The following is a 27420-nucleotide window of genomic DNA, read 5'->3' on the forward strand; positions in this document are numbered from 1 at the left end:
CCACTGGGACTCCCCCATCCCTTCCTGCAGAGCTGCTTTCCAGATGGTTAGTCACCAGCATGTACTGATACCTGGACTTCTCAGTCCCCAGGTGCAGGACTTTGCACTTCTCCTCATTGAATTTCATGAGGTTCCCATCAGCCCACTTCTCCGGCCTTTCAGGATCTGTCTGGAAGCTGTGGTATATCAGGTGCTCCTCCCAGTTTTGTCATCAGCAAATGTGTAAAGGGTGTGCTCTGCCCAATCATTCAGATCATTAAACTAGATCTCTGACAGTCCCTTCTAACACAAACCATTCTGTTTCTAGGTTTAACAAAACTGTGTCCAGTAATGATCCTTGCAGCATGCTGCTCATTACTGGCTTCCAACTGGACTTTGTGTCACAGGGCCCTGGCCATACAGCCAGTTCTCAATGCACCTCGTTTCTTGCCCATTCAGCCTATACACCAGTAGTTATGAGGCTCTTATGGATTCCCCTTGTTGAATATATGCTGACTACTGATGATTTTCTTGCCTTTCATGTGCCTGATAATGGTTTCCAGGATTAGCTGCTCTATCAAAATAAAGCAAAATATATTGCTGCTCTTGTACTGTTAGTAACTTCCAAAACTTCAGCATATTATAGCATTGCCCCTTATTTAGGAACATTCATGACATTATTCTTAAAATATTTGCATTTTGAAAATGAATATGGAAATTATTTCCAGTGAAACTAGCATAATTCTGTCAACACCATATGTTTTCTGAAGTCATGATTGTTTTGATGTCTTAGTTCAGCCTTGAATTATTTACTTACTCTTCATCTGAAATAGAAAATTAGTATGAAATCACTTGAATTTATTATAATCACAGATCATAGTGTTTTGGGTTGAAGTGGAACTTTAAAAGATCATCTAACTCCACCTCCTCCACCATGGACAAGGAAAACCTCCCACCAGCCCAGGTTGCCCAAAGCCCTGTCCATTGTGGCCTTGAACACTTCCAGGGATGGGACATCCACAACTTCTCTGGGCAGCCTGTGCCAGGGCCTCACCACCCTCTGAGTGAAAATTTTCCTACTAACACTGAACTAAATCTCCCCTCTTTTAGTTTAAGACCATTACTCCTTGTCCTCTCACTACACCCCCATGACAAATAGTCCCTCCCCAGCTCTTCTGTAGCCCCCTTTAGGTACCGGAAGGCTGCTGTCAGGTCTCCCCAGAGCCTTCTCTTCTCCAGGCTGAACAACCCCAACTCCCTCAGCCTGTCTCCACAGGAGAGGTGCTCCAGCCCTCTGAGCATCCTCATGACCCTCCTCTGGACTTGCTCTAATACTTCCATGTTCTGGGGGCCCCAGGGCTGAATGCAGGGCTCCAGATAGGGTCTCACGAGAGCAGAGTAGAGGGGGACAATCCCCTCCCTTGCCTTGCTGGCCACACTGCTTTTGATGCAGGCGTAGTGCCTCTAAGACTTCTCAATCTGAGGAAAAATGTACATTTTCTTAAGGATTTCCAGACAAACTTAGCTTGTTTCATTTCCGTTGATCTTGTTTTGTAAACATCGTATTAAGGATAAATGCAATAAACATTTGTTTACTCTGGCATTTGATCTTGCATTGATTTACAAATTGATTTACGCCAGACAAGTACAGAGCAGCACTTCATTCTGCATTAAGCACAGGTACTTATGTTGGTTTAGCAGAGTGACCTGGAATCCTGGCTTGTAGTTCTCCTGTAGGAAGATTAATTCTACCTTGAGATTAAATGAAACAATTCTACTTTGTCATTATCTGATACATCTAGCAATATTGTTTGGTGAATTAACTGAGTAATCATTGCTTAGATCTCTCTGCTATGATTAAATGTAAAGGAGAAAAATCCCTGTGGTTATTTCTTCATCCAACTAAATTCCTGGACTATTCCATTAGCTGCATCCTTGGTCTGAGAACATGGGATTTTAATCTCTAGCATTAAGGGAAGCTTTAATCACATGTTCATTTACTATTTGTGATCTAGATGTCGTTGCTTCATATAGCTAAGCAGTAGAGAATGTGATCTAGGGATTAGAAAAAAAGCAAATCTTTGTCTGACCTTGAAAATCTGATTGGATTTCTTATGTGATCTGACATAACTTTCCCTAATTATCTAAAGCTTGATGTACGTAAATGATAGATATCAAATGAGTTGTGCAAATCTGATTCTATGCTTAATATGCTTAATATTTCAGATTCTATGCTTAATATTTCATATTCATTTTAGTTTTGAGTGCAATGAAATGAGGAGGAAAATATGAGATTTTTGGTCACAGGATCTTCTGTCAGTATTTTAGTGAACATGCATGAATTCTTAAGTTGGTTTGGTAAGTATGGGAATAAAAGGAGAATTCTTACTTTGTAGTTTTATGCCAGTGCTCATAGCTATGGCTGCTCAGGGGAAAAAAATCATTTGAATTTAAAACAAATTGGGGGAAAACTGTGATCCATTTTGCTACTATTTTTCATTGGTAGTCTCATAAGTATTGGTAGCTTTTTCAAGCAAATGGAAGCTTGATTAGACTGGGAGTTCATGTAAATAAATAAATGGTGGTTCTTAAGATGGTCAAAGTGTACAGCTGTCTGGGGTATGAAGACAGATCTTCAGACTAAGGGATCTATTTCAAAATTTGCCTTGGCTGTTTCAAGTTGAGTGACGATTGAGGTTGCCATCAACAAATCCTTCAAGTACTAAAATCAAATGATTATGGAAGCTAAAATTTAGGAAATGCAAGTACAGTGTATTGAAGTAATTATACAGTTGGGTCATTTGAGGAATGTTAAGACACTGTAATGACCCTGCTCTTAACTCTTTCAATACAGTTTAACCTTGGCAAGTCTAAGAGCTGGATGTTCCTGAAACAAAGCTCATTGAGTTGTGTAATGCTTCTTAGCATTTCCCATGAAGGCCCCTGAACCAGGGTTCACTCATAAACTGACAATTCTCACTTACAATTTCTAACATCTGTAAATGCAACTGTATGAAAATAAACTTTCAATGGGGCAGCGTAAGATCGCAGTGTATATATACTGTTGTGTACAACAGTGTATGGCACAACAGAACAGATCTTGTGTCAGATCTGGTTATTGGGACTCTCCTCTGCACTGATCTGTTTCAAAATGAAATCAGTGCACTGTGCTGTAGTATTTGGGATCTTGATTGGAGTCAAACTATGCTCTTCTGCTTTTATGAAGAACTTCTATTCCTGATCTTAACCTTTGCCATAATTACACAGCTTCATCCATAAGAGTAGTTCTATTTTTAGTACAATTACAACGTTTAGCAACATTTTATACCAAAATATACTAAAGAACCTCATACACTTCTGACTGCATAGTTTTGAGCTTTGAGTATTTATATTTAGTGCTGCAGCTTGTACACACTACTAAAAATCGATGTCACATTTGTTTTCTACTCTTAAAACACAAACCTTTGAGTATCCAATCTTGTCTCCCAAGAAATACCAGACCTTTATCACTGCCCTTGTTATATCAGGAAGCAGGGGTTATTAAAATAGCTTACTTGTATTAATTTGATATTACGCTCCAGGTTTGCATTTACAGTTCAGAAATCTGGACTTAACATCACCTGCTTGCTGTGAGTGGGAATATCATACCTTATGAAATTTTAGTCTTCATCTGAAAATGGATTTTAATATAACTTTACATCAATCTAATTGCCCATAATTCTCCAGGTCATAAAGTGACACCTATAAAAACCACTTGAATTCCGTTGATCCTGGAATTCAGCTGTTAAAATCATTCATACATTCCTCAGCTGTTGTCAGTCTGCGTGGCTGTGGACTGAGGGATTAGGAATCTTTTTGTGCTGCAATATACAGGTAACTTTAAAAAAAACTTTAAAAACTTTTAAGTTGTGCCAGGGGAGGTTTAGGTTGGATATTAGGAAGAACTTCTTTACTGAAAGGGTTGTTAGGCATTGGAATAGGCTGCCCAGGGAAGTGGTTGAGTCACCATCCCTGGAGGTCTTTAAAAGACGTTTAGATGTAGTCCTTAGTGATATGGTTTAGTGGAAGTCTTGTTAGTGTTAGGACAGAGGTTGGACTAGATGATCTTGGTGGTCTCTTCCAACTTAGACGATTCTGTGATTCTGTAAAAGAAGGCTGCTTTACAGAATATAGATCCTTCAGTACATTTATGCTGCTAGAATGCGTATGATTAAATTTTTCTAGGGACTTGCCAAGAAGATTTGAAATTGTAACTGGGGAGGACTGTTCTTTCAGAAGTCTTCAAGTTAATCTGAGTGCAGAGAAGAGCTGGTGAGGAAACGAGAAAACAAGACTTGTGAGCTGTGACTGAGAAAACTGAGGTGATTTGGCCTGGAGAATAGGCTGAGGGGAGACCTCATCCTGTCCTACAAGTACCTGGAAGGAGGTTGTAATGAGGAGGGTGTTGGTCTCTTAGGTGACAAGTGATAGGATGCAAAGAAATGGTCTCAAGTTGTGCCAGAGTAGGTTTAGGTCAGGGACAAAATTTCTTTGGGGAGAAGGTGGTTAAGTATTGGAATGGACTGCTTGGGGAAGCAGCAGAGACCTCCATCCCTGGAGGCATTTAAGAGATGTGTGGACATGGTACTAAGGAAAATGGGTTAGTGCTGTTACTTTACAGGTTAGGTTGATGGTTGGACTTGATGATCCTGCAGGTCTTTTCCAACCCAGACTTCTATGACAGGCTCTTAAGCAATAAAGAATAAGAATAAACTCCAAGCTTGTGATAAATACCACTACATTGTACTGAAGTAGAATACAAAGTTGCTTACTTTTGCTAAGAGTTTAATGGGATATTTGAAGATGGTGAAGACGGTTGTGTGTTAAATACCCATAGAAGAACTTCCATGGCACTTCTGACATTAGGTTTTTCTATGCCTTGAGCTGACATGTTTAACACATTGGAACCTCTGACAAGCTGGACTCCAATCCAGTGAAGACCTCAAGCAACACTTCTTTAGTGTTTGTATGCCCCTTTTATTCTATCACCTGTGAAATGAAATGATCAATTTTTCATTAGCACAATGGAAAGTCAATATTGGCAGGAACTAGAATCAAGAATCAATCCTTTGTATATGTGAAATATCTTTAGAATAAGTATGGTCATGCATCCTGAGTTCCTTTTCGTCACATTCCTTCTAAAATTTATTCCTGTCATCTTGGCTCATACCTAGAAATCTGAGATTAGCGTTTTACCAATGTGCTTTAATTGCATTGCTGAAATTTTGAAAGCTTGAATTTACACTTAGTGTACAGTAGATGACCATCATACAACTGCATGCTTTACAGCCTATAGAATTTACAGCCTATAGAAAGTCCTATATAGTTTATATAGGAGAAAATAGTCAAGTATTAAACTATACTGTAAGTTTTTGAACTTGAAAGGACTAAAGGTCTCTTGCTTGAGACATTTTAATACATAAACATTCTGAATGTTAAGTTAAAAGTTCATTTAAAACACTTAAAATGCTAATTGAAAGTGCTGATATGAACATTAATATTAAACACTAAAAGCAAAACATGGTTTGCTGCATTCACCTGTGTAATATGTATTAATTATGTATTATACCACTAATGTTATACTGTAAGGTATTTTTGAATTTACTGTTTAAAATTTATGTGGACTTTAAAATCTGAAAGCTGAGAATATTTAATATTAAACTGGGAAAATAACAGACATTTTTCTTTTAACAGAAATTGAAAAATTCCAGAAAGGGGAAGGAAAGGAAGAAGAAAAATACATTGATGTAGTCATCAATAAAAATATGAAGTTGGGACAAAAAGTTTTGATTCCAGTAAAACAATTTCCTAAGGTAAGTTCAGTTTTCATACTTTATAATTAAGCACTTATAAAAGATATTCCGCTAATATCTTAAGATGGTGACTGTTTCAGTATTAACCATCTGTACCAATGCTGTTCTGTGGTCTGTTCCATGGAAGTTGTAAGGTAGGAAATTCTCTTGGAATAAATGAGCAGAAAAGTGTTGCTAGTCACACACAAAATAGTAGGTTGAAAACAAGTGTTTTCAAGTATTTTCAGAATAGTAGGATCCTTTTTGGAATTGATGAAGGAATTATATTTAAACTGATGCTGATGTCAGCCTTCGAAATGTACTTATTGTATGCAAAAGTGAAGCTTTGAAATCCACTGTCAGAGGATTTCATTGTGTAAATACCTTACTCTCATCTTCAGTTTCAGCTAGTGTTAGTCTTGAACTCGGTATACCCACACTACTGAATTACGCAATGTGTTCTAGGGGAAGCAGACCATTCTATTATCTTTAACCACTGTGAATCCATAATGTTTCTTTATGGTCAGATATTATCCTGGTTTAAAGTATTGCTGCATGGAGGTGTGTAGTCAATGTGTAAGACAGTGGAAGTTCATTGTTTTGTATTTCTTTACAAATTTTAAGGCTAATGTTATGCAAAATCATCAGGATGTTAGTGTTTATCACCTGTTTTAAATAGGTCATCTTTTCCTATTGGAAATTTCAAGACTGCTTCTGTTTTTGCTCATGGGGTAAAGGAATGTCTTCTTTCCTTCCATTTCACTTGGATGACTTTTTTCTAGATAGCTTTATTTGCACTATTAGTGTTTTTCTATGCTGGGTAATTTGTAGAGATTTCTTTACTGCTGTTCAAAGTTCCATGAAATACTGCTTCAATGAACTTGTGTGCTTGCATACCCTTTATATGTGGGTACCTATTTGGAATTCTGCCTTAGAAGTTGTCTTTATTTAATGACTGGGAAAACTTATCTATAAACACCACATACAGTGTTGTAAAGAAGGGAAGGTAACAAATAGGGGAAGCTTATGTGGGCAGTGCTTCTAATCAAGATGTTTTTCTTCAACTATTGATGTGTTCTCAAATGTTGAGATCTGTGGACAGATGAGCTTGAAGGGAGAAAAAGCAAGGTGGTTATTAAAAGGAGAGAGTCTTTTGAAAGATTCAGTTTCTTTAGTGTCAACTTTCTTTAAAGATCTAAACATTAAAATTCTTGTTTAGCATAGCTAGTGGGAAAGCCAATGCTGTCTTTTGAAAAGGAGGGATGCTTTGCTGTGTATTTAGTAGTTGTGGTCTGTGGACATTCTTTAGCAGTCTGAGATGGAATTAAGCCCAGTATGTGCTATAGAAAGAAACCTGAATCTATATCCAAAGACAGAGCTTTCTAATCCTTTGTCCTTGTTTAGAAGACCAGGATCTAGGGGGCATAGAGTACAACTACTGTGCAGAACAGACTTGCTATGTGAGTTCCTATGTCTCCACTAGTACTTTATCCACAGAAAGGAGAACACTGGCACCTCCACTCACATAAATCTCTTCTACCAGAGGGAATAAAACTAAGTATTTTCTGGTTTAAGAATATTTTATCCCCTAATTGGTAAGGAGGTTTTCATTATGTCTCAAGTTTCCATTTTATTATATAGATATTTGTCAAGCTTACTCATCACAGACCAAACATAGTCAAAAGGCATTGGGATTTCTCACTGGATGGGGGTAGTTTAGGAGGTGACCATCAGTTCAAACTTGTGACAGGCCCTCTTGAACTTCTCTGGAGGGGACCCAAACAACAAGCAGTCACTGCAGTTAAGTGTTGTTTACTAGAACCAGGCTTGTTTTATTTTGGAGCTCTAAAAAACTTAAATGTTTTGTACAAGGTGGTGTAGCTTCAACATGGCAAACTGACAGCTTTATCCTGGTGTACTGTAGTCTGCAGCTAGTGACAAGATTTGAATGCCTATACACAAGGTAGCAGAGTCTTTTCGCATTGTTTGCTCTAGATACTAATCCTAGTTCTGTTCATATGTTCAGAGAAGGGCGCAAATGAGGAATGCACTATCACGTCTGTCAGGGTACATATGAAATTATTCCAGTCACCTTGGTGAGCTGTATTTATAATATATTCAGGTTCTGCGGAATTTAAGCAGAAGACATTGTGGGGTGCTTACATAAAAACCTGAAATGATGCTTCACATAAATGGTTTATGCCTCTAGGTCATGCTTTCCTGGGCATGTGTTGTTTGCGGGATCATTTTGCCTGCAAGAGTTGTTAGAATTAATGCAAATGTCATTTGAAGAGGATGCCAAGTTGATAGTTCCTCACAAAAATAGTTGATTCTCATTTGTGAGTAATTTTCTCCTTTCTGCTGATCAGCGTTACTGATAAACGCTTCAGAAGCCTGGAATGTAAGACTTAGATAAATATGGATGACAGCTGTGTAAAAAGCTCTTCTGCATGTGAATATTGAATTTAGAGCCATTCTCCTAGCAATTTTTTTTCTTGCTATATGTTAGCAGTCATCACTGAAGTTGACAGTTACCATACAAATTCCCAGACAAGGATACCTTCCGTTTTTCAGGTGTAGACTTTTCAGTGTTAGTGAAGAGAGAATCTGGTGTTTAGAGTTGACAAAGTTACTACAATAATTGATAAATTCATTAAGCATTGGGGTGCCAGTTTGGGTTGAATCTGGAAAATATAAGTATCCATAAAGTGACAAGAAAAGCGAGGCTTGCTTCAGCTTTGCAAATAGAGTATTGTCTCCCCAGGTAAATGATGTCTGTTTTTTCAGCTTAAATGGGATCAGAAAAGCAGGTTATTAAAGTTCTCAAATCCTTAAGAAGGTGAAGTATCTAAAAATGAAGCTAATAATGGAAGCGGTTTTTGCTAGCAGAAGCTATTCTGTTAATATTTGCCAGTGGTTCTCTGGCAAATCATGATGCTTTGTAGGAATAATTGCAATCAATGAAATATCAATTATTAGTTTTGGTTGTAAATGAGGTCCCTGCACCAAAGCAGCCCACCAGCATACTTCTTACTCTTCAGATACCTTGCACAAGGTTTTCTGAGTTTGCTTTAAGTATTTCACTGTGCTTTCCCTCTTTAAAACCTCTTCCTCTGACTCCTTGAATAAATCATACAAGCCCCAGCATAGGTCAGCCAGTTCTAGCTCTGATCAGACCAAGCTGTGACTGCAATGACTGCTTGTGTTTCCTGCTTTGTTAGATGCTTGCAGGATCAAGGCTGAGTCCTGTGCATACTCAGCCTCTACCTCTGACATACCTACATGGTGACAGGTTAACTGCAGTAGAAGGCTATTCAACTGAAGTTCAGAGCAGCTGGTTTTTCTTTGAAAAGAATCTGGTAGACCTCAGGTTCAAAAGTCAGTATCTTTTTCTTTTTTTGTTTGGGTGGTGTTGCTTTCCTTAAATCTCCCTGCTCCTGGTCTTCTGCTTATTGCTCCAACAGTTGAGTATTCATTCCTGTGGATGTTAAACTTGCCTTCTACCTAACAGCTATTGGTTGCTTTTTATGGTACTGTGTGTATTATTTAGCCATGACCTTCTGTCTTGCTCAGTCATGACAGAAGTTACCTTTAATGTTCATGCTACAGGTAGCTGGCCTAATTTTTGTCTGGACCTTAATAGAATGAGAGAGAAGATACAAACTATTTTGTAAAGCAAACAAAGTAGCCCTGGGTTCAGTTTCATCTCCAGTTGGTTGTGTTTGAATGATCTTCATTTGTGTATGAACTCCTGTGTGTGCTGAAAAACAGGACTAGTATGTTTTAATGACAGATCGTGTTACTTTGTGAGACAAAGCCTTGTGGAAACTCCTTGTAAGTTGCGGGTCCAGTCAAGTATTTTCAAAATCTGATTGTATGCAATCCTGTCAGGAGTTGTTCAGGTTGGTCTAGCTATTGAATTGCTAAGATAAGAAATTAATCTGAAGCATTTAGGTGAGGCTTGAGTGTTTTGATAATGCGGTCTGCAGTCCTGTTCCAGCTGGACTTGGATTACAAGCAAGGATTAGGCTGCATACAATCCTAACTTTCTCTCTAATGGGGAAAGGAACAACTTCCTCTGGTAGGACTCATTTCCAGATTTTTGCTTTTCTGTAGGGTTTCCACATAGATGCTGTATGTCTAACTTGGAGTTAGTGGAGCAAGATCTTGTCAGGTTAGGCATTGGAGTTTAGGGTGATTTAATATACCTTAATATTTGATCAGCTGAATATCTTTGACTCCAGGTCAAGTGTGAAAATGCAATCCTTAAATCTGTGCTTCTGTTGCATTTCATGCTTGAAAAATTTATCTTTCAACTTGCACAGACTTAAAGGTAGGAATAAAGTGAGCTGGCAATAGAAGGTCATGATGTGGCTGTTTGAGAGTGAAGGGACTCTAAATCTATCCTAATACTGCTATGAAATGCCAGGAGTTGAAAGGTGTTTCATAGCTTACATATGTACATATGAGGCAAGAGTCCTATCCTTCCTCCCACACACTTGAATATTCACTGAAGTAGTTTATAATCTCAAATCTCATTTTGTTTTGGCAGTTTAGTGAACTCAAGTGTTCAGAATTTGGTGAAATAGCTTCCATGGGTAAGTGGAAAGATGGTTTTCAATGAGGTTGGTCAAGACTGAGAATAATTATTTCCATTTTGTGATAGGCTGCCATTCTAAAAATTGCTTACAAGGCTATAATTAAGTATTGTGCAGATCTCAGAAATTGGTAAGAAGTGGTCCATATTGTTTCACTGAAGTGATACTCTAAATACATATTCTCAAAAGTTACTTTCTTAATTTGCAGGTGTAAATTAGTCTTAGCTCAACATTTAAAGTTAAAATACATATTTAAATATGACATTGTCATGTATAATGTATTTGCAGTTTTACATAGTCATGGAAAGATTAAAATATTAATTACATGACTAATTAAAAACAAATTTCCATAACAGCTTGGTTCTAATGATTTCCTATATACTTCTTTCATTTCTCATTCCTACTATAACCACAAGTGGTATGAAGGAACAAGTGTTAGATTTAATATCAGAATTTTTGAAAATCTTTACAGTAATTGATCGAGTTTAATGTTGAATGGGTGTTTAAAAAAATCTATAAAAATCTATTGCTGTTCTGAGGGCTGTGTGAAGGAGACAGCAGTTTATGGTAGTGTAAATGCATGAAATAGTTCACTTCCTAAGTTCCCTTACTCTTTAAATGAGTAAGGAAAGTCTTGAAGTTTTCCCAGTTTCAGGTCATTCTAAGGGCAAGTGCCCTGAATGTTAATTTAAATATTTTTATTTTTTTCCTAGTAAATCTGTCACAGAGGAACTGTTGCAGAAAACTAATATATCAAGAAAGCTTTCTATGGCTTTGACACTGGCTGGCTAGAGCTTTACAGCTACGCATTTAGTCAAGCATTTGTATTTTCACTAAGTATTTTAAGCTGGATGAACCATTCTCAGCAGACTTGTCTTGGTGGGGATAAACAAGGATTAGTCTTTCTATTATATCCTACTTCCTGTAATATATACATTTAAACATGATTTAGCATTGACATTACTTTTTTTTGCTGAAATTCATGCAGTAGATTAAATGCTCACAAAGAATGTCTCACTTGTATAATTCCTTTGTAGCAGTGTTTTTTCCAGAACTGTTTTCAGGAAATAGATTCAAGCAGTGCTTTGGTAAGGAAATAAATCTCTAGATAACTGTTAAAGGCATATTTTGATGTGAGAATTCTGAAGGAAATGGGTGTTAAGCAGTAATGTCCATAATCTCTGTTGTACTATATCTGCAAAAATGCTTTCTTAAAATGAGGATTCATGAATACCTTTGGCTTAAACAGTAGCCGAAGTAACAATTTCTAGTGTTTTCTCCAATCCTTTCCAAGTCTTGCTCAGGATCTTGATACCATTTTTGCTAAAATAGTTTAATTCTTTTGCTATAATCTTTTTTCTGTAGGTACCCTATCTGGCACAGCCTTGAGAACAGTCCCGGGACAGCTTCGTGATGATGAGTCTTTAATTTGATGTACTCTTAACCATAATAAGATCCTTGATTCTTATCTAGGATATTGCAAGCTGTTTTAATGTATAGACAGCCCTTGTTTTAATGCTACAGAATATCACTCATACCTGGCACTTGTTCCTAGTTCAGGTAGCTCAAGAGAATTATGAGCAGGGTAATAGCTTCCAGACCAGCCTGGACTGGAAAGCAGTGTGACTGCTTTAATACAATGTTAAGCTGAAGCTAGTGGACTTCAGTACAGTTTAGGATGTTTGTGCAATTCCGATATGATCATGCTGTACAGGGGAGAAAGTGAAAAGAGGAGCCTGGCATGTCTGATTTTGAGCTAGAGCTGATAAGTGACTGATCTGATCTGACTTGCCCAGACCTGCACCAATACCCTTTTGTTACTATTCAGTGCTAATTCAGAGTTTATAACATTGAGTTCAGTACTGGACCTGAACTTGTTCTTTCTAGGTTCAGAAGGGCAAATAAACTTTAGGAATGTGAGGCATGGGAAGCAGCTGTGAAGCTTGTATGTGAGCTAACTTGTCCAAGAATTTAGATCTGCCAGACTTGCTTCTGGTTCACCAGCAGCTAGGCTGGATTTATTAACTTTGTAATGAAAATTTGTCTGCATGGGGGTTTTGTACCTTAGGTATGACTCCTACTTCTTGACTACTTGGGATAATACCCTGTATAAATAGTGAAAGCAATTTAGTGATTCTTTTTGATTGTTTGTAAATCTTGGTGAAATATTTAAAACTAAGCTTTTGCTGATCAGATGATTCACATTTAATGTAAAAGGGAGATAAGCCAGTAGTTCAAACAACATCCAGTGTCTGTTCAAAGTAAATTTTCTCTGCTGAAAAGCTTCATTCAATATCAGATGGATTTTATTTACAGAATCTGAAATATCAGTTGATTTTTAACTTATGTGCGAACAAAGTCTTTGGAAGTATGTAGTAAGCAATTTCTAGTAACCTCTAGTCACAGTCCTCATTTTAAGCTATATCTAGATTTACTGTACCTTCAAATCAGCAAAATTTCAGACTTGCAGTGCAGATTCCTCATGCTTCAGAGTTGTCAAATCTAGTATTTGTAGCATGGGTGCACAGGAAAGAATAGTTCAGTGGATCTCAGGATACAGATAATACATTTCCATGTTCATTAAATGTGTTGTCTAGAACATGTCAACTGTGCAGCTACTTGAATAGCTACCATCTAGCATCAGCACTAGATGTTTTCTTGTATTTGCAGAAAAATGCAAAAACATTTGGTATTAGTTTTGTGGGTCAAGCTTTATATATATTTACACAGTACTTGGTTTTAAACAGAATAAAACTGTTTGGTTTTAAACAGCTGAATAAACAAATCTGCTTTGGATCACAACAACTCTTCTCTGAGCTCCAAAGCCACCTAGTTGCTTTCTCTGAAAATGACATGCAAAAATAGAACCCATTTTTGTTGTTGCACGTGTGCTCTTCTATCTGTAAGTTTATTTTTTAATGGTCAAGTAGTTTGTTTCAATGATGTGCTCAGCCCTATACACTGTGCAGTGTACATACATGCTTGACTACTGCTAGATTGTGATCAATTTTTTGACTGAAATTCCATTTGAATATTTAACTTACTAAAATGTTTAAAAAATCTATATCAGATTGCAGGTATTCAACATTGAGAAATAATTCCAGCATGCTCTACTCTAAGTGGAAAACCTCATTTAGAAATGTATACAGTACTTGTTTTCCTAATTTACGAGGCTATTTTAATGCAAACATAAGTAACCTGAAATAGTAAAAAGCTGACAATATTCCATTACATGAAGGTTTCCGTTTAAGTTTAGACATCATCCCTATTCATAAGCAATGATCCTTTATAGAAAGTATTGACAAGGTGTTATGTTGACTTTTGGAAGTTCAGTACTTGTTACAAACTATTTAAACTAGTTTAAATTCTTCCATTGCAGTTACACCTTTGTAATCATAAAGTCATAAGTCTGTAGTAAAGGACCTCTGAAAAACATGTGGTCCAGCCTTCTGATGACATCCTGACTGTAAATTAGGTGACACCTGAGTCCTGAATACTGTCAGCAATGGAAACTTCCCCCATTTTTGGCAACCAATTTATAACACTATCTTTGATAGCATGTTAAGACCTATAAGGACAAAAGTAATGTAACATATCTAACAAAATGGAGTTAAAGGTATCACCTGAGGATTTACTGAAATTTGAACTGACAGCTTCAGAAAACACTAGTTAATGAAAGGCCTTAAATTCAATAGCTGATGTGGGCTAGTCATTCATGGCCATTCATTCAACTGTATTCTGTTTCTAACTCAGGAATCAAGCTTACAGGTTCTAAAGGGAGGAGAATTAAGTTTTCATTTTTAATAGGCTTTTTTAATGCTTGAGCTTCTTTGTCTCAGGTTGAAGGGGGTGAACTGGAGCTGTAGACTTCCTTTGTTGTAGGAGGACTGCAGCTGGGCTTTTTTCCATCAGCACTTCCATTGTAGCAACAAAGGAGTTGGTTAGAGCTTCTACTTCCCTATTGTCAAGTGTTATAAAATTCATCTAGAGGAATAGCGAGATCAAATGAGCTCATTATGGCCCTCTAATGGTGGAGTACTAGAGGAAGAGTCAACTGTTGCATAAACGAGGCCAGAAAAACAAATAGTTTAAATGTATTTTCTCTGTAGCCTTGCTGCATGTTACTGATTGCTAAAACTGTCTTTTTCATGATGACTGGGTCACTTTAGATTACAACAGTTTGAATATCATGGTTTTATGAAGTCTTATTGGGGATAGTAAGTATACCTGAGTAGTATTTTACTTCATAATCTTATTCTGAATTGAATCAATTATTACTTCTTAAGTGATAATATTCCATAAATTCCAATGTGTGGCTTATGTTTATTGGTGCTTTTTGATTTTTTCCTGCAAACTTATATAGAAGCCTGTATACTTTAAATGAATCTTCAGGTTTTTTCTAACTATCCTTCAAATTTTGTGTACCTTCCAAAAGGTAGTACAATGATATACAAAGTTGGACTATTGAATTCACACAGCTCTTCTCCCAGTATGTGACTGGGAACATGCTTTGTGGAGATTTCTTGTGCCTATGGGCTCCTTTGAGCTCATTTTTTTCTTTAAATGACAACAGGAACATTACTTTTTGTTATTTTTCCTGTCATGGGTAGGGTTTTGTATTTGTGTTCTTTAGCTTATTTTCCCTCTGGAGCACCTTCAGGGCTGAAGGAGCATCATGTATTTGTGGTGGCCTGAATGTTGATGTTTTCCATAAACGGATGTTAGATTTTCCTCAAGTAATACTCTTCGTGTATTTTTGTTGCACACCACTTTCTAGTTACCCTAGTTAGTAACTTTCTCCCTAGTCACCTTAACAGTAATGCTGTGGTTATGAACCCCAGATGGTTTTGGTAAACTTCAGTGATAATAGGGGTTGAGAAACAAGTGAGAAGGTCTTAATGTTAATTTTGGTTTGGGAAAAGACTTGTTTACATTTTCTGGTTTTAATTCCCTGTTTCTGTATTTTAGTGTAGGGTATATTGTATGGGTTGCTGTATTACTTCATAAATCTTAAAGGCAACATAAGGCAATTCAGATTTTTTGTCTTCAAAGCTGTGGTTGGTTGCTACAGCATCTGTGAGAAATAGCTGCCAGTTTTGTTTTTATGGTTATGTACCTGATAACAACTGTTGAAAAACTGAATCACAGTTTGACTGAGCACATGTGTTCAGCATTGAATGTGACACTTTTTTATGCTGTTTCAAAGTTCTTTGAGTTCAGATACTTCTAGGTTTCTGTTGGCATCTGGTAGAGTCACTAACATGCTATTAACTTGTCCAACACATTTGTACTCAACTGTCATAATTTAATAATTGCACCTAAAACAAAAGTTGTTCTATCAAAGTGTACTCCATTTTGCTTGTTTCTGTGCTTAGAAATCCAATGGTCTTAATGTCTGTTTTCTTACAGTTCAACTTTGTGGGAAAGCTTTTGGGTCCACGTGGCAATTCTCTAAAGCGCTTGCAGGAAGAAACACTAACAAAAATGTCTATTTTGGGGAAAGGCTCTATGAGGGACAAAACAAAGGTAAGATCTGAATGTGTTATTGGAAAGTGGTTAAGATTCCTGAATCTTTAAACTTTTTCCAAATGTTCTTGTAGAAGTAAGCAAACTGTGTAACAAAAGTCTGAGAGCAAATGAACATAGGTTATGCTTGTACTTGTTAGATTCAGATGGTGTCTGTTTTCTGTGAGGAGTCAATTCTCATGACCAGTATTTTAAGGCTATCATAAGCTGTACTTCTGGTCCCCAAACTAGAGTAACTGTGTAAAGTAAAGTAACTGTGGTCTGTCCTAGATCAGTCTTATACCACTTACAATGAATAATGCCCAAGTGTTTTTACCTTTGAAAGAAAGTGACTTACAGATAGTCAAAGATTTTCACAGAAAATAGCTTGTAACATTTAAACTTGACATTTAATAAGTTTTATAGACAAAGAGGAAAACAGCTGATGAAAGGAGATTAAATACAAGTGAAAAAAAATCACAACTCTGACTGAAGATTTATGCAGCTTAAGCAAATGGCAATTTGCGGCTTTCATTGGAAGGAATTTCCTTTAATTGACACATAATTTTAGTACATCTCTCTATAAGCAAAGTAAATGTTATGACTTATAGTGTATTTGTCAAATTTGATTAGAGTCCATAAAAGACTTGATTTTTCTGTGCAACTAAATTAAGAACTAATCTTAATTCCTTCTTGAAAACATTAATAGCTTTCATTTGATACAACTATAAAAATTTATAAAAATATATTCTCCTATAGTAAAGGCTTGAAAATATGAAAAGGTCTATTTGGAATGGGAGCTGTTAGTTTTTCATCTAAAATATAGAAAATGCAACTAATTTTAGAGCACATGTTAGTAGTGACAAAAAACTATGTTGCTGGTAACTTGAAGACAATATACTGGTTTGACTAGAGAAGAAAGGAAAAAAGGTAAACTTAAAAAATATACTCAATTTCCTAGTAAAACATCTTTACAAACAGTCAGGCTCCAAATACTTTTTTAAATGACACATGGTGAACTTCTCAGTTCTTGTGGAATGCGTTGAACTGACATTCTTCTGTTACCATACATGCTTTTATATCAAAATGCATATCACGGAATAGAAAACCCTCCACCCCCTGAGTTTTTCTAATAGCTCTGCAGTAGAAAGGTTTTTCCACATTGAAAGCAAAAGCTTAAGTTGAAAAGTTCATATCCTAACTTGAAACCCACAACCCTGGAGGAGTCTTAAAGGTTTCTATTTGAATCATTTGAACTTTTCATGTTTCTTTTGGTAATGAAATAATTGTTCATATCTTTATTTGACTTTTTCCTAGTTGAGATGCTAGCCAAATGTGCTGAACTAAATTTTTTTAAATTAAGTGGCTAGTAAATTTGTTACAGGTTGGAGAACTGTTTGCAGAGAATTTTAATGCAATTAATATTTGAGTAAAGTTGATACAATTGTGAGTCTGATAGGGTTTTTGCAAAGGATGATATAGGGTGTAGACACTCTAGAATATGGGTAGAATAGATTGTATATCTTTATTTGGGATAGTTCTTAAGCATGAGAGCATCATTTAGAACTTAAGCAGACCATTAATTACAACTAATTACTACTTCCAGTACTCAAACCTGTGGAATGTGTACAAGAAAGAACTGGTGCCACAAAGGTATCCTCTTGCTAATAACCTAAAATAGGTTGCATTCATCCATAGTTCTTTGGAGGCACTGCTCAGCCAGTTCAAGGCTCCATATGTAAAACTTAATAGGACAAAAGACCTTAAGATGTTATTTTTTCTAGCCTTGCTTGGATTATCTGTGCTAATTGTTTCAACCATCTTTTGCTAACAGATTTAATTTTGTTTGCCTTGATCTTAATACATTCTGGGTTAGTACTTTGGAACTGCTATATTAAAACTTGTCCAAAGAATAAGCAAATGAGAGAATAACTATATAGTTCCCTCTGTATGAGAAGGAGTAGCAGTCTACACTGAAGAGAAGCCCAGAATTGAATTTGGTGTCAAGTTACTGGTCAGAAAGGCTGGCAAGTTCTCAGATGTGACCACTTTATGCATTCCTTAGAAGATCTAGTTGAAACTTCAATTTGGTTTTTGACAAATAATGAAGTACATCACTCTTGCCTGTTTGATATAATACTTGGAATATGGAGAGAAACTCTATTTGTTCCTACAGGAGAACAGTAGATAAACAGACTATACTGCTTTTTCTGTTCAGTAATCCAGGTGTCAAAACAAGCAATTTCATCATTGCTGTGCTCAGGTACAGTAATGCTCAAAGCAGTAGTCTAGAGAAGATGGTTTGGGTTGGAGAGGACCTTAAAGATCATACAATTCCAATCCTCTGCGATGGGCAGGGATACATCTCACCAGACCAGGTTGCCCAAAGCCCCATCCAGCCTGGCCTTGAGCACCTCCAGGGATGGGGCATCCACAGCTTCTCTGGGCAGCCTGTGCCAGGGCCTCACCACCCTCTGCGTAAAATATTTTTCTTGTCTATTCTAACTCCTACCCTGTTGTAGTTTAAAATATTACTCATTGTCCTATCAATTCAGGGCCTAATAGTCTCTTTCAATCTTTAAGTACTGAAAGGCTGCAATGAGTACTCCCCAAAGCATTTTCTTCTCAAGGCTAAACAACCCCAACCCTCTCCTGTCTTCATAGGAGAGATGTTACAGCCCTCTGATCATCTTTATGGCCCTCCTCTGGACCTGCTCTAACAAGTCCATGTCTGTCATATGCTGGGGACCCCAGAGTTGGATAAAGTACTCCAGGTGGGGTCTCATGGGAATGGAGTAAAGGGGGGGAGAATCACCTCCCTTGACTTGTTGGCCAAGCTTTTTGTTTATTCGTCTTGCACCCATCACATTATCTCAGTGAGAAAATGAGAAATATTTGAGGACTGTTGTGAAATGAAGATGGAAATATTGGCAAAAAAAAATCTAGCTCTTGTGGAATATTGTGACAAACTTGTTTCTAAAGACCTCTTAAACTTTTAATTTCATGTTATTTGTTTCCCTGTAGTGTCTTCCCCCATGTTCACCAGTTTCACATAGAAAAGTTTTCTCCCTTGTATTGCCATTCCTGTATGTGGATAGAAAGTGCTGAGGCCTATTCTGTGGATTACTAGGCACAGTGTTAAACTGATAATATTCTGATACTTTAGCAAATGTGATTGTTTGAAATATGTCAGGAAAACATAAAATTTTGTATTTTTAGTTGACATCTAAACATGAGCAAACAGTAAGTGCAAATGTCTCCAAAGGAATTATAACACTTGTATTATGTTTAAAATGAGAAGGTGGGAAAACAACTCTTTTCTGTTCTCCTAGGAGGAAGAATTGAGAAAAAGTGGAGAGGCAAAATACTTCCACCTAAATGATGACCTGCATGTTTTAATTGAAGTTTTTGCTCCACCAGCAGAAGCATATGCCAGAATGGGACATGCATTGGAAGAAATCAAGAAGTTTCTCATCCCTGTTAGTATTTTTGTTCCTTTATTAGACTTTGGTCCAAGTAACAGTTTTGCAGAACAATTCATAGTGTTTGATCTTAAAGTCCTTATCGTATTTTGATACTCCCAAGAAAAGTCATTTTTAATTCATGTATACTGTGATATTCTTCTATAGAAAGGTCACGAGTTAAAACTTTCTCCAGACTGTTCTTTAGTCTCTAAAATCAACTTACTGTATGATATTGGTCAGGTCATGTTGCTTCATTCTCTTTACCTTGAAAAACCTTCAAAAGAGTGATGTGTAGAAGTCCTTTTCTTTTGATAAGGCAACTAGTATACAAATGCGTAACTGTCCAGGTAAACTCTCATCTCATGATGATAAGAGCTATGTTATTCTTGTTAACTGGTCATGTGCAAAATATTTAAGCTCAAATTATAAAAATGTGTAAAATATGGAAATCTTTATGAAATAAAGCTTGGGCACTTGAGGTAGTGTTAACTGTGTGCAGAGGTCCTAACTGTATTAGTTCCACAGCAAATGTTGTATTTATTGGTTATCAAATGAACAAATGCAGAAAGCAAAGCATGCTCAAGGTATAGTGATCTTGGTTTCTTTTTATAAGGTGCTGATAATGTTATACAAGTGGTGGTCTTGATTAGTATCAGATCTGGAAGTGTGGGAGACTTCAGTGAGGGAACTTTGCTAAGGTGCATACCTCTGAGTGACAGTAGCACAGATGTTGAGTAAGTTGGCATAGGTGTGTAAGAACCAGTTGTGTTGCTGTATGGCTGCTACAGCCTTTTAAGAGTACAGCTGCAGTTTCTATTCTAGGGTGAAGCAGTTGGTGCTGATGACCTGACATCACTAGTATATATATTTTGGGGTTTTTATATTGCACTAGTCTAGATCCATGACACTGGAAGTCCCCAAGTGACTCAAGTTGACTGTGTGCTCCTTGGCTTTTCTGACTTGCTTCTTTCTGAATGAAAACTAGTTTCTTATGAAAACGTGCCCTGAGTTGGAGGAACATGACCATGGGAACAAACACCCAGCCAACTCTGAACTTGTGTGGGATTTGTTGGATGCATGTAAGTTTGTGGAGCCCAATTCATCCCAGTGTACTCAAAGAGCTGGCAGATGTCATGAGACCCCTAAATTTTTCAACATTCTTGGGAATACAGAACTTATGAGGAGTGGCTGAGGGAACTGGGGCTGTTTAGTCTGGAGAAGAGGATCGGGATACTTTATTGCTCTCTACAACAAAAGGATGCTGTGGGGAGCTGGGGGTTGGCCTCTTCTCACAGTTACCTAGTGATAGGACTAGAGGGAAGGGCCTCAAGTTGTGTGTGTCAGGGGAGGTTTAGGTTGGAAATGAGACATTTCTTCTCAGAGTGGTTGGGTATTGAAACGGGTTGCCCAGGGAGGTGGTGGAGTCACTGTCCCTGGGGCTGTTAAAGAAAAGGTTGGATGTGGTTCTTAGGGACATTGTTTAGTGGGTGACATTGGTTGTAGGGTGATGGCTGGACCAGATGACCTTGGAGGTCTTTTCCAACCTTTATGATTCTATGAATTGGGAGAGTTCCCAGTCAACTAGAAGTGGGTAAATGTTGGCCACAATTTCAAGAAGGGCAAGAAAGAATACCCTGGTAATTACTGGCCTGGCAGCCTTGTCTCAGTGCCTGGTAAAATTATGGAGAAGACTGTGGGAGTTACTGAGAAACACCTGAAAGACAATGAGGACACTGGTCACAGCCAACATGTTCATGAAGGGAATTTGCTTTTATGACAAGATTACCTGCCTGGTTGGATGAGGGAAGCCAGCTGATGTGATCATTTTAAATTTCAATAAAGGTTTTGATGCTGTTTCTCACAGTATCCTTCTGTATAAGATTTCCAGCCTATAGCTAGATGAAGTGCTAGATACGTGAACTAATAACGTGAACTAATGCATCGCAAGCGGTGATAACCAGGAGTTTCATTTAGGACTATATCCTGATGCTAAATATACTATAAAATGTGCATTAAGACAGTTCAAGTCAAAAGGAATGTACTGAGTTTCCAGAAGAAGAGGATCGGTGGGATCCTATCAATGTGCGTAAATACCTGGAGGGAAGGTACAAAGAGGGGAGAGCCAGGCTCTTTTCAGTGGTGCTCAAAGTTCAGAATAAGAGTCCATGGGCACAAACTGAAGCACATGAGGATCTGTCTGAACATCAGGAAGAACTTACTATACTGTATGTGTGATGGAGCACTGAAATAAATTGCTCAGAGGTTGTGGAGTCTGTCTTGTTGGAGACAGTCAAAAGCCATCTGGATATTGTCCTGGACAACCTGCTCTAGGTGTCTATGCTTGAGCAGGGGAGGTGGACCAGATGACCTCCAGAGTTCCCTTCCAACCTCAACCATTCTGTGACAACCATTCTGTGAATGTGATTTATCTTCTCTTAATTCTAAATCAAGCATTACATCATAACTTTGTCAAGTTCAAACTAGCTTTTCTTTTTGATTTATATGAGAGCTAAATAAACATACCACTGTTCCTACATCTGAACTGATTATGTAGGGACACCCAGCAGAACTTGTAGGAATGCTGGACTGTCATGTTGTTTACTGTATTTACATGATTCATGATTGTGTGAAGACTTAAATATCTTTTCAGTATAAGGGAGTTGCATTGTCTAGTCTAGTGAGCAAACATCTGTTTTTAGATAAAATGCACACAATTTGACAAGAAATGCATTTTACTTTCACTAGAAATCCGGATGTATGTCTGGTTTCCACACAATCTTATTTCTTCATTGAGCTTAGTTCACCTAATGTTGTAATAAATATGCTTATCAAAATCTAGTCATTACTGTACTGCTATTAAGCCAGCAGAATTAGTCTGATAATGAGCAATTCCATTTATTGGTTAGACACTTTTCCTACTCACGTTTTTGATTGCTGCCTTTATTGTACTGAGCTGAACTGCATAATCTCTTCAGAAATATGAGATCAAGTCAACACTGTCTTAATTTCCCTTCGGCTTTTCAAATGTAATCTTATCACAATGGTTCTAAATGCTGTAATCTCTTCTGCCCCTTCCTTGCAGCAGTAACTCCATGAAGGAATAAGGACTGGCTTTGTATTCTCTAGAAACAATATTGGGTTAAGTGCAGCCAAATGCAGTTTGATTTTATTTCCTGGAAGATCTGCTGTGGCTTTCTTAGCAAACTATCAATTTTCTTTGAAGCAAGAAGTCCTGCTCTCAGTACCTGACCTTAATTTGTGTTCTTTACAGTACAAGCTAACTATGCCTTCTAACACTAGATGCTGATCTTGATTCATGAACATTGTGGAAGTTTCCAAAATCAGTTTCCAAATCAGGCTGAGTATACAATAGCATTTGATGCTAGAGTGTAAAATACAAAATATCCTTGTAGCTGAGTAAAGCAAAAATACTACAGGCTTCTCTAATCTTTCTGGATCCTCAAATGAGCACCCTTACCCTTACTTGAAGGTCAGCAGCTGCAGCAGTGTACGACTGAAAGCAAGACATAAAAGCTTCTGACACATCTTTTTGGCTGTGCTTATCAAGTTGCCTTGATTCTTACCTGTCTTTTGTTATATTCTCTTCTCCTTTAGATTAGACAGTCTGTTTATTCTTGCCAGACTCTGGCAGGAGACTCTCTGCCTGTTTCACTGCTAGATTGGTGGATGTTGTGCTTGGCATTAATCCATCCCATAATTCCATCTGTCAGATGGACAAAAAGCTGGATATTTCCCCCTCAACCTTGTCCTACTGCCTTCCCTCTTCCCCTCACCCAATCCTGTGTGCAGTGGGAGTAGTGGCTGATTCACCAGAGGGCTGTGTTGCCACCCAGAGGGACTTGGGCAGTCTTGAGAGGCGGGTAGTCAAGAATGTCATGGAGTTCAGCAGGAAGTGCCAAGTTCTGCACCTGGGGACATCCTCCATGTTCGGAGAATGTCATCAGGGAAGACAAGATGGATAATCTCTGTAAAATGAGAGGACCTTTGCTTGCTTCAGGTTCACCAGCAGCATTTGACCGAAATGCATTTGACCATTGCCTCTGCCTAAACTCTAAAGGGGAGGAGTGCAGTCTGAGAGGTTTCCATATCCATCTAAGTGTAGAAAAGGGATGATTGCACTTCCAAATTGAGGAGACAATGTTTTCCAGCAGGGTATTCATAAATTGAACATCTGTTAGCTTTAATGAAAGAATCCATTTTAGTCTAATGGATTAACACTGTTGCTTATCATGGCTACTTGTATTATTTCCTTGTACAGGCCCATCAATTTGTATCTTCCTGCTGTTTCTGGCATTTGTGATAAGGACCCTCTTTTCTGATCTGTGCCTTTAAATGATGGAGTCCTTGTCTGTAACTAATGCTGCTGGTATGTCTAGTAGTATGTTGCAGGAAAAGGAGGAACTACCAGGAAGGAAAAGGACCCAACATGCTTAGGTCGCCACTAAACACGTCTTTAAGAAAATAAATTAATATTAAATAATGATAGAAGGTATGATAGAAGATATATTTCTAGGAGCCTAATTCTCCACAAGACAGCCTCCTCAGAAGTCATTAAGGTCATCTGTGATGTATGCATGTCAGAACTTTGAGAGCTGAATATTGTGTTTCTGGTGCAGTTTTAACAGTTCATTAACATTTTATTTCAAGATCAAAATTCTTTACTCCGTACCATGCATAGATTTTTTTAATTTGTTGCCAGCTCTGATCCAAAAACAAAGTACAAAGATAGTGTTTCTGTTCAGCAGCTGGTCAGAACTGTGCTCAATGCCTCTTTCTAGTCTACTCCTTCTGGTGGTGTGACTGTGCTGGGTCCAAGTTCTATTTTAAAATGGAATCTGTTTCTCAAAAAGCTTCAGATATGCAGTTTGGAACACCCTAATTGATTCAGTCTTCTAGACTTCTTCCTCTTTGTTGCTTGGTTGCTGATGTTAAATAGAGAATGATCTCAAGCAGTTGTGAGTTTCAGGGTATGTTTAAAAAAAAAAAGCAAAATGCTTGTATAGTGCCCCAGTTTTTTTTAACTTAGTAGGTATTTTCATAAATGGCATCTAAAGGAAAACTTTGGTATTTCTGTTTGTGGATTTCTGTTTGTGGAAGTCTAGGGGAAGCAGAATGTTTCAAGGATAATTGAGATCTTTGAATTCATGGAAGGTTTAATTGTCCAGAAGTATTAATCTTTCAATGCAGTGTTGTTTTGGAGTGAGTTGTCTGATGCAAGGCTGCCTCATGTTTTTTTTGTTACTTTCATAGTGCATAAATGTAATAAAAATCAGATCTCTGATAAGAGGTAAAGATCTTTTTTCATAAAAAATTGTAAAGTAAATTCTAAAGTGGGTAGTACTTAGACAACCTTGAACATTCCTTGAAATGGGTGGACTTGCAGAAGGTGAGAGCGCTTCAGCTTTCTTTTCTGTAGACCTTGAGCGAAGATTCTTACAGAATAAGAAACAAATCATGTCTTCAGCTTGCTCATTCTTGCATATTATAGAATTGAAGATTTTGGAACTCTTTTTTTGAGATGAGTGCACATTTGTAGTGAATGGATTTCATGTTTATTTTCTCCTTAACTCAAGAATTTAAGTGTAGGTGTATAACTTATTCCTTGTTCATGAGGGCTGTTCTCAACAGTACATTCTTCTGTACTACTTTGCAGTGCAAGGCAGTAGCTTTTCCTGCTTTTAATGAGCTATCCATCTGAAACAACTCAAGACTAGATCTCAGCTCAGAATATGGGACCTTGATTTTTTTCTCCTATCATCTACATCACTTTAACTTCGTCATTTTCAGTGGTAAAGGTATCTGGAGGTAATCAGTGGGAAAGAAAAACATGACCTGAACAAAAATTGCAATCAATACATAGAATTCTTTTAGAAAATTTTGACTGAATAATATGCCTGTAACATTCTTCTGTTTATTAAACTGTTCAATGGGATGTTTGACTTCTTTCACTTAGGAGGAAGTCTTTTTAGGAGTAGCATTTGCTGATTCTAACTTTGTACAGTGATTGAACAACTTGTTTTCTCTACCTCTGTCCCCCCCTCTGTTTTATAGGACTACAATGATGAAATCAGACAGGCACAGCTTCAAGAATTAACATATTTGAATGGTGGTTCAGAAAATGCAGAAGTTCCAGTAGTTCGTGGAAAACCATCTATTCGTGCAAGAGGAGTACCGGTTCCTGCTTTGTCCAGGTAAATATCTCGGTTGCAGTGGTCTTTTGTTTGAATGTGTATATTTTGAGCTTATTCTTTCAAACATTAACAAATAATAAAAACCTCAAAGTACAGTAGTAGGAAATATGAAATAAAGATCCCAAAATAAGAAAAGGAAATCTTGATTCTTCAAAGCCAGTCTAATCAGTTTAGACTGAATTAAGAATTAACAATGGACTGAAATTTGTCTTATGAAACTTGGAAGTTAGGTTTTAAGAAACACTATGCGTTATAAAAGATGTTCAGGCTTACTGTGAGCACTTGCTTGACTGCTAACTTTCATCTGCTCTTTAGGTACATGTAGAGGCTGCTTCTTGACCCTGTGGAGTTCACAGCTTTTGAAAAACTGCTAAAAACTGTCCTGCCTTTATGTAGGAATTTCATAGTGATTTCTCTAGAATAATATATAATACAATAATACATAATAACATACACATTCCATTTTTTACTGTTATAATGGGCTTTCAGGGTTGTGATAAAAAGCGTTATAGGAATGTAGAAATGTTTTGGAGGAAGACATCAGATTTCAGCTTATCTCAGTGGAACATTTTTCATTAAAGTGGCTTTTGTTTGATTCAGGAATAGACAAGTTTACTGCTTCTTCTGCCTTATTTTTCTTGACACAGGAGATCTTTTACTTTTACTCTAGCATCCCCTATCTTCATTGAAGTACTGAGATGACAGCTTCAGGTCCTTTGAGTGCTGAAGTGTGAAAACAAAACTAAATAAAGTGCATAAGTTTGTTACAGTACGGAAAGATTGTGACTGCAGTAAAATGTAACAGTTTTTTCTGGTAAACTGTTCTCCTTCAGCTGTAGCTATGTTTCTTAATGCAAGCCTGAAACTAACATTTCAGCTTTTAAAATTTCAAAATAATGTTTTGAAGTGTTTTAGCTCAGATTAAGCATGTTAGACTTCAGTTAAATATCTTGTTTTCAATTTTTCCGTAGGTGCCTGTAACAGGTTTACTACAGATGCTGTCAGGGCTTGGTACGGACACTTGCAGTTCTGTTTCATGGTTTTGTTTCTCATGTGTCCTTAAGCTAGTATTTTTGTGATACAGAAGATGGTTATTGTTTCCTCTGGTCTTGCATCCTTATCTATCACTGAAGTTCCTCATAGGTAATTTCCACTATTAATTATGTAGTACGTGTGTTCTTAGCTTTTCCAGAGTATTAAAATTCTCACACTCATGCTTCCATCCTCTGGATTTCAAATTAATTTTGCAAATATGCATGTAAGACATGAATGCTGTTCTGTAGCTCAGTCATTTGTAGTTCATTGCACTGGCATATTCTTGAAGAGACATCAGGGTAAATTTAAATGTTAGCATTTGACTTGGAGATGACAGCTAAAAATTTTTTGTCCACTATTTTCACATATGATCTAAAGAAAACTGTAAGGCGGCTGGTTTATGTCCTTACTTTAAGGCTTCTCTTAAATTTTAAGTCTTTTTTTCCCCTCAGAAATTGAAGTTCTCCTGTAACATAAGATTCCTTGAGTGAGATTTAAAATGCCATTGCTACTGAGATACTACAGCTGTTGGGATAAGATCTCAAACTCAGTTCTAATGCTCTGATTCTTTTTAGCATGGACTGTGACTTCAGTGAGTAATATTTTCATTAGAGGAAGGCTTTGTCTCATGATGAGACAATTTGGATAACAAGCATTCTTGAAACCTGCAGGAGAGACTGAAGCAAAGCTTTCATATTAAGAAATTGTACTTGAATATCTTCAAAGTAGTCAGTCTGAGAAGACTGGAAAAATGAGGTCTACAAAACTCAATCTGTCTGTAATCTGCAGAATATTT

At 37.2% G+C, this 27420-nt stretch overlaps 1 protein-coding gene and 1 long non-coding RNA gene across 5 annotated transcripts in view; one reads left to right on the plus strand and one right to left on the minus strand.

The window, feature by feature from the left end:
* The window catches only part of LOC121064980, a 582402-nt gene that overhangs the window by 112508 nt on the left and 442474 nt on the right, over positions 1 to 27420 (minus strand). The gene's annotated exons all lie outside the window — the stretch shown is intronic.
* Positions 1 to 27420, plus strand: part of KHDRBS3 (KH RNA binding domain containing, signal transduction associated 3) — a 94563-nt gene that overhangs the window by 21167 nt on the left and 45976 nt on the right. For all 4 annotated transcript variants that reach the window (XR_005816847.1, XM_040547316.1, XM_040547313.1 and 1 more), the window contains exons 2-5: positions 5713 to 5831; positions 15818 to 15934; positions 19246 to 19392; positions 25450 to 25589. Coding sequence is in view for 3 of the 4 variants with exons in the window: in XM_040547316.1 (XP_040403250.1) it covers positions 5713 to 5831; positions 15818 to 15934; positions 19246 to 19392; positions 25450 to 25589 (523 nt within the window). In the remaining variant the exon portion in view is untranslated. The remainder of the gene's footprint in view (positions 1 to 5712; positions 5832 to 15817; positions 15935 to 19245; positions 19393 to 25449; positions 25590 to 27420) is intronic.

Source organism: Cygnus olor, chromosome 2, assembly GCF_009769625.2.
Source record: "Cygnus olor isolate bCygOlo1 chromosome 2, bCygOlo1.pri.v2, whole genome shotgun sequence".
In the NCBI taxonomy this organism is placed as follows: Eukaryota; Metazoa; Chordata; class Aves; order Anseriformes; family Anatidae; genus Cygnus; species Cygnus olor.